General features: G+C 41.4%; 1 protein-coding gene across 1 annotated transcript; it reads left to right on the forward strand.

Annotated features, from left to right (window-relative positions):
* The first annotated feature begins 9,766 nt into the window (after positions 1-9,766).
* Positions 9,767-11,901, forward strand: LOC147606081 (cytochrome P450 71AU50-like). The gene is made up of 2 exons (XM_086792488.1): positions 9,767-10,707; positions 11,209-11,901. The coding sequence occupies exons 1-2, from the start codon at positions 9,820-9,822 to the stop codon at positions 11,836-11,838; spliced, it is 1,518 nt and encodes a 505-aa protein (XP_086648614.1). The 5' UTR covers positions 9,767-9,819; the 3' UTR covers positions 11,839-11,901.
* Positions 11,902-12,812: the final 911 nt, after the last annotated feature.

Here is a 12,812-nt window from a genome sequence, read left to right on the forward strand (position 1 = left end):
ACTTTTAGAAATCAACATTTAGCCTGCATACATACATTTAAATAAATAAAATTGCGACAAACACTTACGAATTCATGGCACATGGTTTCGTAACCACCACTCCCGAAATGAGAAGCCCCTACTGTTTGGAGTCTTGCCCTTGCCGCCTCTCTTTGTTGTTGAAACCTGTCTGGTGTCTCGGTGAGCTCCTGAGCAATGGCTGCCCACTCCCTGTCATCTAGCCAAACAGGTTTCTCCTTCCCCTCTCTGAATGCGTCCCTCGCCTCTGACCTACGATGCCCCATCAAAATGCGAGCTGTATACTGTATCCACTCATTAGAGACGACATTCATAGGGTCAGATGGCTGGAACTCTTGCTTTATCTTTTTGTTTATATAATTTATCTTCCCCTTGTCTTGCTGATCCCATTTAGTCATGATAGAGTCATGAAACTGTATAGTGCACAATTATCGGATGCGTGTCTTCATTGCCTTCCCTGCACTATCCATTATTGGTGCCCCATCCCTAATTGTGTAAATCTTGCTGTTGTCATGGTCATGTGCACCCCAGGGAGTGGAAGGTGACCCTATGGGTGTGCTATCAACAGATGAGAGCGAAGGATGACGCTCACGTGGTGGTGGTGTCACAGCATCTGTGGCACTACCACCACAACAACCTCCCCCTGAAGACCTACTACGTGAGCGCCATCTATGTGAAGAGGTGGTAGATCGGGCTGTAAGAGGAGTGGAAGGCTGTGTGGTATGAGGTGTGGGAGCTGCTGTCGTACCCACGGGTGTGGGAACTGGCATCGGGAAGCCAGATGGTGAGGCAGATGTCCCTGCTCAAGAACCCCAATAACTCTGAGCCATGGCTCTCTGCTCTGGAGTCATGGACGAAAGAAAACCATATAACTGCTGGGGACTCATGCCCTGCGGTGTAGGATTAAATGAGAAATCTGGACTGTAGTCGTAGGGCGGTGAGTCACCCATGGCCTGTTGGACAAAAAACCATATGACAAACTTGTATGGAATGAAAATTACACGGTAAACAATGAATGAAAGAACCATAAGATAAACATTAACAATGATAAACAACATTGGTAAAACTATATCAACTTGCTCCTACAGTAGTGATTATGATGGTAAACATTAACAATGGTAAACAATGAATGGACCTTCAATGTCATAAAACCATTACAAATATGTCATAACTATTTGCATAATCATTAAGATACATCATTTTAAAAATCATTATCTATTCTATCATCCTCATTAAGATCAGTAGCCCCAAAGAGATCTATGTCTATGTACATTTCAGCATCCTCATCATTAAAAGTCCCTTGATGAAGGATGTCTTCATCATCTATGTCTTCTTCCTCAACTTGTTTTTCAGCTTCCTTGGTTTGCACCTCTTCATTTGGATCTTGCTCTAGTTGCTCCTCTTCATTTGCTTGCTCCTCTTCATTGTTGATATTGGCTTGTTCTTGCTGCTCTCCATTACCCTGTGCATCCACATCACCTTGTTGTAGCTCAAATTCTTCAAAAATTTGCTTACTGCGGGGGGCGACTTGAACCACAAACAGCCAGCGTGGATCTTTTGGATCCGCTTTAAAGACAACCTGCTCACAATGCTCTGGGCGCACAAAAGTATCTTGCTGATCGGTCCATACCTTTGTGGAGTCCACTTGGATGAGGCCACTCTTGTCTCTACATACAGTTGCATGTGGCCCATTCATGATTACCTTGAACCACTTCACATCAAAGATAAACTCAAAACTTCTGAAGCCAACCTTTAATATATCTTGAATGGTTCCAAAGTAATCAAGCATTCCAATAATTGTGTTATCATCACTTGCACTTGCACGACTTTCTTGAACAAACTGTGCTGTGACACCACAATCAAAGGTTGCTCTTCTTTGGTCTATTCGTTCTACTCGAAAATGACGTCCATGTGACCAAAACGCCCCATATTTGTGATACTACAAATAGCACAAAAAGTTTGTTGATGGAGAATCAAACATAGAGACATGTAGAGAAAAAAATGAGAGACATGTAGAACTTAAACACTTACATGCCAATCGCATCCTTTTGTAAGCTCCTCCTCCTCCTCTGTTATAGGTAAACCAGCACGTTTGGCTTCTAAAATTGTAGCTTCTAGCCATCTACCTGTGGGAAAGTCCGGAAGAGCTTGCATACCTTCTGGATATGGGAGATTTCTTGTAGTGCGATTCCTTCTGAAACTTAAACGATCTTGTACTCGCTGTCGCTTGAGAGCTTCATATGTCTCAATCCACTTCTCCATTACATGAGAGTTCAAGATGCAAAATTTGTTGATTTTTTCTCTCAAAGTGTTATCCATCTTTCTCTTAATGCCTTGGCCTTGAGGTTCCTCACCAATGACTCGCCTGTTGGACTCTTGAGACCATAGTCGAGGTATCTTTGGATCTGAGGAACTTAAATATTCAGTGATGTAAACAAGGGACTCTTGTATCAGCCACCCTTCTGACATACTACCCTCTGGGCGAGCCATTTGGTGAACAAATCCCTTTAATGTCTTCATAAACCTCTCCAAAAAGAACATCCATCTTGAATGGACTGTTCCAGCAACTGCAACCTCATCTACAACATGAACTAGCAGATGCATCTGGATTGTTAATAAACTTGTAGGGAAAAACTTCTCTACCATATGGAGTTTAAACGCGCTGTCTCCAAAGTGTCTCTCTTTATCTCTTTTGAAGAAATCCAGCGCACCAATGTGCCAATCTTATAGATAGTAGCTCTAATGTCTTCAGTGAGGCAATCTTTTATTGCTATGGGTAGCACAAATTGTAGAAACTTGTGCCAATCATGACTCTTGAGACCACTAAGATCATCATCCTTTGTAAATGCACTTTTCAAGCAATGCATACAACCTGTAGGAGTCCGAAACTCTGAAATTGTCCTCTTGACTTGTTGTTCCTCCATCTTGCTAAAAACCCATGGGGCTCTTGGAAGTAGCACCTTTCCATTGGGTCTAGTGCGAGCCCACAACTCTTGCATACAACCAGTCTCTTCCAAGTCATCCCTTTGGCCTTTAGTATCCTTTTTTCCTGTCATGGTCTTCCACAGAATGTCAGCTACATTCTTGAAAATATGCATCGGGTCAAGCAAATGGTTTATAAGGAGATCACCCCAATAGGGGAGTTGGTGAAAGATAGACAGCCTCTTCATCCCAGGACATGCGAAGTTGCCACATTCCTCCCATTTGATCTTCCAATCGCTTGCCTTCAATGCACTTGGAGGAGGTCTTTCTAGATTACCATCCCGCAATTCATGATTTTCTGGAAGATACCTAACATGTCCTTGGTAGACATTCTTTCGTAATGCTTTTGAGTATCTTGAATCAAGTCGAGGACCACATACAGGACATGCATTGTAACCCGATATAGACAAACCTGAGCATTCTCCATAGCCAGGCCAATCATGCATTGTCCACATGAGAATACCTTGCACAGTTGTAAGTCTTTGGCCACTCTGCTGCTTTGACATGTCCTTCACTCCAATTCCGTTCCACAAGGTGCGTAACTCATCAATAAGTGGTGCCAAATATACATCCATGTTCTTCACCTTGTACTTTCCTGGAACTATTAATGAGAGCAACAGATGACCTTTCTTTATTGCTAACCATGGCGGAAGATTATAATTCACAAGGCAAACAGGCCATGTGCTCCATGAAGAGATCCTTAAACCAAAAGGGTTTACACCATCCATTGCTAGGCCAAGACGGAGGTTTCTAGGTTCTTCCTTAAAAGCCGGCCATTTCTCTTCAATGTGTCTCCATGCGGGTGAGTCAGCAGGCACACGCATCACTTCATCTGTGGATCGAGTTGTGGCATGCCATGTCATCAAGCTTGCTATTGATTTACACCTGAACATGCTTTTTATCCTTGGGATGATTGGAAAGTGCCTGAGAACCTTTACCGGGACAGCTTCCCCCTGAACATCTTCTCTATATCTGTTAGAGCCACAATGGGGACATTCTTGCAAATGCTCATATTCATGGCGGAAGAGGCAACAATCATTGCGACAAGCATGAATATTATTGTAATCCATGCCTATGGATTTCAATAACTTCTTCGCATCTGCACGAGATGGAGGCATCTCGTTGCCAGGGGGCAATATTTGATCTTTCAAAAGCCTGCAAGTATGGCAATATCTGATCGTTACTATTAAGATTTTCTCAAATACAAGTTGATAATTTAACATTTCAACAGTAGGTGTAATCTCCAAAAGAAGACCTTACTTGAATAGTTCAGTGACACTTGTATTAGACCATCCAAAAACTGACTGCAAATTTAGCATCGTAAGAGATGCACGCAATACAGATATGTTGGCACCATTGTATAATGGAAGGCGTGCAAGTTTACGCATGGCCTCTTCCTCTGGTTCATAATTTGACCGTTGAGAATGTCATGGTTGATGATCTTCATGTTCATGCTCCTCGAAGAGAGCTTCTTGTTGCTCGATGAAGGCATCCAACATTTCTTCCATTGGACCTTCTTCCATTTCCTGACCTTCTTCCATTCCCTCGGGTGCTGTTAATTGAGCTCCATCTGTCACTCCCTCCTGCGATATCCTCATCCTTTGTTGGGGACGAGAATTCACAGGCGCAATGTTATCAAGATGCGGCTGCACACTTGCTTGGTTGTACGATTGAAACCGTAAATTTTGCAAGCGCTCCATTGGAAATATGCCAGCGTCATGAACATGCTCGTTGCAAATCCTTCGTTTTCGAAAGATTTGGTAATTACATCGCATGCATGGACACGCTATTCTCTCTTCCAGATTGAGAGGCTCCATCTAGCAGGATAACATGTATATGCAGCTCATTAAACACAAATCAGCTTATGTCCTCTCCATACAAAATTAAATAGAATTTGAACAAGGATGGAGAGAGAAGCTATCTCTATTCATAAATAGCTGTTTATAAAGGCCTTATGCAATAATCTAAATGCATATTATAAGTATAAGCTTGCATAATAAGGCTGCAAGACTTATGCATAAGCTCTATGCATAAGCCTTATGCATAAGTCTTATGCATAAGCTCTATGCATAAGCCATATGCATAAGTCTTATGCACACGCTCTATGCATAAGTCTTATGCATAAGCCATATGCACATGCTCTATGCACAAGTCTTATGCATAAGCCATAAGCTCGGACCTAATCTCAAAAACCCTAGGACTGAATTACGGTTTTGTAAATTCCGCCAGAGTCTCCTTTGTAATTGGAACCAAATCTCAAATGAAAATGCAACTTCTTAAAACTTGTACGCAATACTCTTTGTATCCCACAATGTCATGAAAGATCATATGCATTTGCAATATCCACACAATATGACGGAAAAGGGGCCCCATTGCCCAAATGCATCCACAAAGTCGATGGTGAGGATTGTTGAGGACGCGCGTTGAAGCTTGCCGATCTCCCGGCCAAGCTCTTCTCACCCCTTCACCGAGTTTTCCTCCAAGGTGAAGGTTGAGGCCATTTCTTCACACCGGTGTACCTAATCCCCCTTCGTACCGCTTTACCAAGCAATCACGGCACAAAGAGTTCAAGCCATTCTCCCCTTGGCCTCTCCAACCAATGCCAAGGTACCCTCACACATTGCTAGATTCTATAGAAACTTGAAGTGGTTGCAATGGTGAGTGCAGGTACAAAATGATGTGGATAATATCAAATGATAGAACAAGTTTGTTGGCTTACAAGTATTGAGCATGACTCATGCCCTTTTACAATTTAGTAGAAGACAACTTAGCATGGACTCATGCCTCAATCCATCATCCAAAAGCTCCAACACAAACCAACAATTCACAATGCCCTCACCATGGCATTTGCATAAGCATTTGTTAACCACAATCAAGGCATTTGCAATTGCATTTCAACAATCCCTTTCACATAAGCCTTATGCACATGCTCTATGCAAATACGCTCTATGCAATTACGCTCTATGCATAAGCCTTATGCACACGCTCTATGCATAAGCCTTATGCATAAGCTCTATGCATAAGCCATATGCATAAGCCATACGCATAAGTCTTATGCGTACGCTCTATGCATAAGCCATATGCATAAGTCATACGCATAAGTCTTATGCGTACGCTCTATGCATAAGCCATATGCATAAGTCATACGCATAAGTCTTATGCGTACGCTCTATACATAAGTCTTATGCATACCCTCTATGCAAGACTTATGCATAAGCTCTATGCATAAGCTCTATGCTATATGCCTTATGCACTATGCTAACCCTTAATCCCTTTCACATAAGCCTTATGCACACGCTCTATGCAATTACGCTCTATGCAATTACGCTCTATGCATAAGCCTTATGCACACGCTCTATGCATAAGCTCTATGCATAAGCCATATGCATAAGCCATATGCATAAGTCTACCTGCATACGCTCTATGCATAAGCCATATGCATAAGTCATATGCATAAGTCTTATGCATACGCTCTATGCAAGACATATGCATAAGCTCTATGCTATATGCCTTATGCACTATGCTAACCCTTAATCCCTTTCACATAAGCCTTATGCACACGCTCTATGCAATTACGCTCTATGCAATTACGCTCTATGCATAAGCCTTATGCACACGCTCTATGCATAAGCTCTATGCATAAGCCATATGCATAAGTCTACCTGCATACGCTCTATGCATAAGCCATATGCATAAGTCATATGCATAAGTCTTATGCATACGCTCTATGCAAGACATATGCATAAGCTCTATGCATAAGCTCTATGCTATATGCCTTATGCACTATTATGCTAACCCTTAATCCCTTTCACATAAGCCTTATGCACACGCTCTATGCAATTACGCTCTATGCAATTACGCTCTATGCATAAGCCTTATGCACACGCTCTATGCATAAGCCTTATGCATAAGCTCTATGCATAAGCCATATGCATAAGTCTTATGCGTACGCTCTATGCATAAGCCATATGCATAAACTCTATGCATAAGTCATATGCATAAGTCTTATGCATACGCTCTATGCATAAGTGTCTTGCATACGCTCTATGCAAGACTTATGCATAAGCTCTATGCTATATGCCTTATGCACTATGCTAACCCTTAATCCCATCACCCAATGGTGTAATAAACATGATCTTGTTTTACGTACATGGATAATAGAGATTGCAAGCTTATTATAGGTTTTATGCATAGATATTAAATTAATCCTATGTGTAAGCTTACAAGAACCCAAAACTAACCCTAAACCATAAAACAGGGATGCAAAAATTCATAGAAAATAGCATAAACAAGAAAAATCGAAAGAGGATCTACCTCTTTTTTGCAAAGCTGAAGGAGAGGATTGGTGAAAGATTGGTGAGGTGAAAGAGCTGCAAAACAAAATATTAAACAAACTAATTAGTAAATTAAACACAAGAAAAAGAACTAATACAAAACCCTAAAATCTCTATGCATGCATTAGGAGATCTATGCATACATAGAGAGCTCTCAACATGCATAGAGAGCCAAAAAAACACAAAACCCTAAACGTCCCAATTCTTAAATTAAAAACTAAAAGCAATTGCAATAACATGTTAGGAGAAGGAGAAGAGGAGAAAAGAAGAAAGAAGGAGAAAAGAGGAGAGAGGAAAAAAGAGGGGAGAGAGAGAAAGAGAAGAGGGAGAGAAAGCACCTTCTTCGCTTCACTTGCGCTTCTTCTTCTGCGAAAAAACCAGAAAATAGGCTCTCGGCTGTGAAAAACTTACGAGCGTCGGTATATGCTACGGAATATACGTCGGTATATTCTACGGAATATGCGTCGGTATAGGCGTCGGAATAAGCATCGGTATAGGCGTCGGTATATGCGACGGGACACGAAAATTTAAAAAAACCCCGCCATGCTTGTCTCCTCCAACATGACGACGGACATACCGACGTTCGACATCTGCGTCGGTATTTTAGCGTCGGTATGTCCTCAAGCTCTTGTAGTGTGTGTAAAGGTCCTTAAGCTTGAAGAGTTGTAACATGACTTCTAAGGTGCATTTTAGATATGATTGAGATGTTTTGAAATTTGGGAAAAAAGCTTGATTGAAATTTAGATAGGATTGGTGAAATTTTGATAGCTAAGCTTGAAAAAAATACAAAGTTTGAAAAAAAGTCGAACGAACCTTGAAAATAATGTAGAGTTCCAAATGGACCAAGTGTGCATTTTGGATACAATTGAGATGTTTTAAAATTTGTAAGACAAGATTGAATTAATTTTGGATAGGTTTGAGGTATTTTGAAATCTCGACAACAAAACTTGAATAAATTTGTATAGGATTGAGACATTTTGAAATTTGGGCAATGTTGAATTAATCTTGAAGAGTTGTAACATGACTTCTAAGGTGCATTTTGGATATGCTTGAGATGTTTTGAAATTTGGGCAAAAATCTTGATTGAAATTTAGATAGGATTGGTGAAATTTTGACAGCTAAGCTTGAAAAAAAATGCAAAGTTTGAAAAAAGTCGAACGAACCTAGAAACTTATAAGACAAGATTGAATTAATTTTGGATAGATTTGAGGTATTTTGAAATCTCGACAAAAATCTCGATAACAAAAATTGAAAAAAAAAAGGATTTTTTTGAGACTTGTTGAAATTTGGATAATGAAGCTTGAAAAAAACAAGCAAAGTTGCAAATTGACGTCCACAATTTAACCCAAGTTTTCAAAATTAAACACACATGAAACCTTAGGCTAGGCTTCAAATTTAAGGCCTGGTTGTCTGCATAATGTCCTGAATAGAGACAATACTGTGATCTTTTGGTTACTTGTAAATAAAGTCAAGTTGTGTATTGACTCCATAAAGGCATGCACTGAAAATCAAGCATCACTTTAAATTAGTAGGAAAATATGTTTTTTTTAATTCCTCGGGCTGTCTGCAGATAAAGTCAATGATACGTCCATCAGGATTCCTTGAGTATTGTTTACCACTTGTTTCTTATGATGCTGAGATAGAGTGGTGAACTATCAACACTACTATGGGGAAAATAGGTAAGTGATGAGGGTTACCTGAAAATACCCTCCATCAGGATTCCTTGAGTATTGTTTACCACTTGTTTCTCACATGATGCTGAGATAGAGTGGTGAACTATCAACACTATTGCGGGGAAAATAGGTAAGTGATGAGGGTTACCTGAAAAGATTCCCTCCGAAAATGTGTGAAAGATAAAAAAAGTCTTAAATCACAATTTTTTGATAGCACATTTGTATACATTTAAAAACTACATGAATTTTGACATTTTTTTAAGATTGAGAACAAGTGTGACCTCTATAGATTTATAAACTGGTATTATTTGTGACATAAAAATAAAATTAACTTAACACATTTGATAACACAAGTAACACATGAAGTGTAAGATTCCTCCTCAGCCTGAATAATGAATAAGCTTTATTTCAATCCCCTGTAATCATTCCCTATTTTTGAATACAAGAAAATATTATTTTTTCTTATTTTTGTCTAGAGAGAAAAAATTCTAGAGAGAGGTAATTCAATATTGAGATATTTTTGGATAAACAAATTCTCTTAATATCAAAAATATGTTTCTCTAAAATAGAAGTTCAAAATAAATTCTCCACTTACGTTTCGGTTCGTTGGTCGTGTCTCGCATCTTGAAACGAGGTTACCTTGGAGGTGAAATTATAACGGGCCGAGTCGTGTCTCGGGATAAGATTTGAGGAGACTTACCGTGGGGCATGCATATAAAGTGGACAGGGCTTACTGCTGTAGTCGACAACACAAGAGACTCGAGCTCTAGTCTGTGTAGGCAGCAGGCCATAGATTAAGCTGAACTCGTAGCATGGAAGATACATGGGCATCGAGTGCCATGCCAATTGTGATGATAGTGGTGGTATTATTGCTATACTATATTGGTGTTCGTGGTGTTGTCTCCCATAGGCAGCTTCCTCCGGGACCCTTCCCTTTGCCCATCATCGGAAACCTACTGCTTTTGGCGGGGGAGCTTCCTCACCGCTCACTCGCCCGCCTTGCCCAACACAAGTATGGCCCTCTTTTCCACCTTAGATTGGGTTCCATGCATGCCGTAGTTGTGTCTAGTTCAGCACTCGCCAAAGAGTTTCTCCGCACCCACGACAGAACCTTTGCAAGCCGGCCGCCTTTGGAAATCTCGCGGCGCTTGGAGTATGGCCAGGACACAGCACTCTGCTTGGGCCCATATGGCCCCCACTGGAGAGCAATGAGAAAGCTCTGTAGCCTGGAGCTCTTCACTGTCGCTAGGATTCGCCAGTTCGAGCCTATCAGAACCCAAGAGGTAAATGTTCTCATGCAGCAGCTCGCAAAGCACGGGCATGCATCCCCTTTGAATCTCACACAGTGTGTAGAGAACATGATAGAGAACATCATATGCCGCATCCTCGTTAGCAAGAGCTTGTCCGATGTCGCCAACGCTGAGCTGGGCAGAGCCTTGAAAGATCTCATCCATGAAGCTACTGTTTTGTTCCAAAGGCCTGTCATTGGTGATGTTATACCTTTCCTAGGATTCCTAGATGGCAAGTTGAAGCGCAGTATGGACGAGCTGCACCGGCTCGCTGATATTCTCTTAGAGGGGTTGCTGCGCCAACGTCAGAACTGCACCGTGCAGGCTGCAGATAGTGGTCCACAAGACTTCCTTGACATTTTGTTGTCCTCAAAGTCGTTGCGGCGAGTAGACATCAAAACCGTGTTGTTGGTAATTGCTTTTTTGCGAATTATTAGTAGTAGGCAATTTTTGTTGTTTAAAAAAACCTAACCTAGCATCATAGTATACGGCAACATCACAACGTGTTAGGTGCATGTTCTCCATTTGAGGAACTTCATCTTCTTTTTTCCACTGGCCTTAGGCCCAAGATCCTCTCGTAGTTATTGATTTTCCACCGCCCATATGCGTTTAATTATTTGCCCGTAGGCGATGCCACCAAGGAAGCACCAAGAAGGGTTTAGGGTTTAGGCAAACACCTTCACCACTTGAGCTATCACCTCATTGGCTTGAGCAACTTCTTCTTGCATGCCCCTAGCTTCCTCTTTACAAACATTGGCTTGAGGAACTTCTTCTTGCATGCCCCTATCTTCCTCTTTACAAATGCATCTATGGCCTTCATGCAACTTTGGGTAGATTCCTACATATACGTACTTTGGGTATATTATTATATATACACGATGGACTTACTTGTTGATGTTATGTTAATTACAGGAGCTTCTTGCTGGCGGTATCGACACATCCTCTGTTACTGTGGATTGGGCAATGTCAGAACTCTTGGTGAATCCACAAACTCTCGAAAAGGTTCGTGCTGAGATAGATAGTGTGGTGGGAACCCAACGCTTGGTGGAGGAATCCGATTTACACAACCTACCCTACATGAAGGCTGTGGTGAAGGAAACACTACGCTTGCACACTCCCCTGCCCCTTTTGATACCACACATGTCAACAGAAGCTTGCAAAGTGGGAGGATTTACCATACCCAAAGATACACGATTGCTAGTAAATGTATGGGCAATAGGAAGAGACCCATGTGTTTGGCAAGATCCACACACCTTCATACCTGATAGATTCTTGAATAATACCATGGTTGATGTGCGAGGGCAGCACTTTGAGCTATTGCCTTTTGGAGCAGGAAGGCGTAGTTGCCCTGGCATGCCCTTAGCTTTGCCCATAGTGGAGCTCACGATTTCAAATCTTGTACACTGCTTTGATTGGAAGCTCATGACTGACGGGAGCTGTGTGAACATGTCTGAGAAGTCAGGCACAGTCATGGCCCGTGCAAAGCCTCTTCTGGCAATACCTATTACACGTCTTCATCCACCAGTACTCCATATGGCATGAGTAATGTGTAGCCTCTTATGATCTTCTAATTTCGACCATCTGTATACGTAGTGTTTTGACTTGTGCCCAAGGTTTGTTGTATTCATTAAGGTGTTTGATTGATATGCTCGAGGTTATGGGTTCAAACCTTGTTTGCTACCCCAAATGATGCTATCTTGTAATGTTTTCCGTGGTTGTGTGTGGTGTGTGGTGTTTGTAAAAAGGGCATATGGGGCCCTGAGAGGAGTCCTCTCATCAACTAGGAATTAGTTGCATTATTTAAATCACGTTATGTTTCTATTTGCTCTGACAATCACATTATGTACTATATATTCTTACTAATTTCTGATCCCATATCATCCCTTTCGTACAACAAATTACAACATGCATGAGATATGAAATCACGATGACAAATGAACTAGGCTTAGTGAAAAATGGCAAAGACAAAGCTTACAAGTCATGCGAGCTAGCTTGGCTTTCCTTCGTATCCATACTTTGTTGCACCATCCTTCAATATTAGTTGACTCACATGTGCCGCCTTTTGCTGAGGGTGTTGAGTACCTTCTATTATTGAGGATCTTTATCTGATTCATGTGATTCCTCACACCTACTCATCGAAAAAATGCATGTGTGGTGGGTTTGGGAACTGCTCATACATTCACTACACCACATACATGAAATCTCTATTCTTATGCTCTCCCCATGGTTTGGAGGCATATTTATAGGTTTGGTTGACTAATTGATAAAAGGTATAATAAACCCTCCATCCCATGTCATCCATAAAAGGCATGCCCTCATCAAGGGTATAGTAAATCATACCATCCTCCTCGGGCACATTGTATGTCGCGATAGGTGAAGGTGACTATGCACCTCCCCCAAAACATCCACCGCACCCAGCTTGCCCAGTACTAGATTGCTGTGATGACTCTGATAAGACCTCGAGCTATCACCACCCGAGTGGCAATAATGCATAAGCTTAATACATAAGTTAATGC

Source organism: Cibotium barometz, chromosome 58 (assembly GCF_041138505.1).
Source record: "Cibotium barometz isolate CiBa-2024 chromosome 58, ASM4113850v1, whole genome shotgun sequence".
Classification (NCBI taxonomy): domain Eukaryota; kingdom Viridiplantae; phylum Streptophyta; class Polypodiopsida; order Cyatheales; family Cibotiaceae; genus Cibotium; species Cibotium barometz.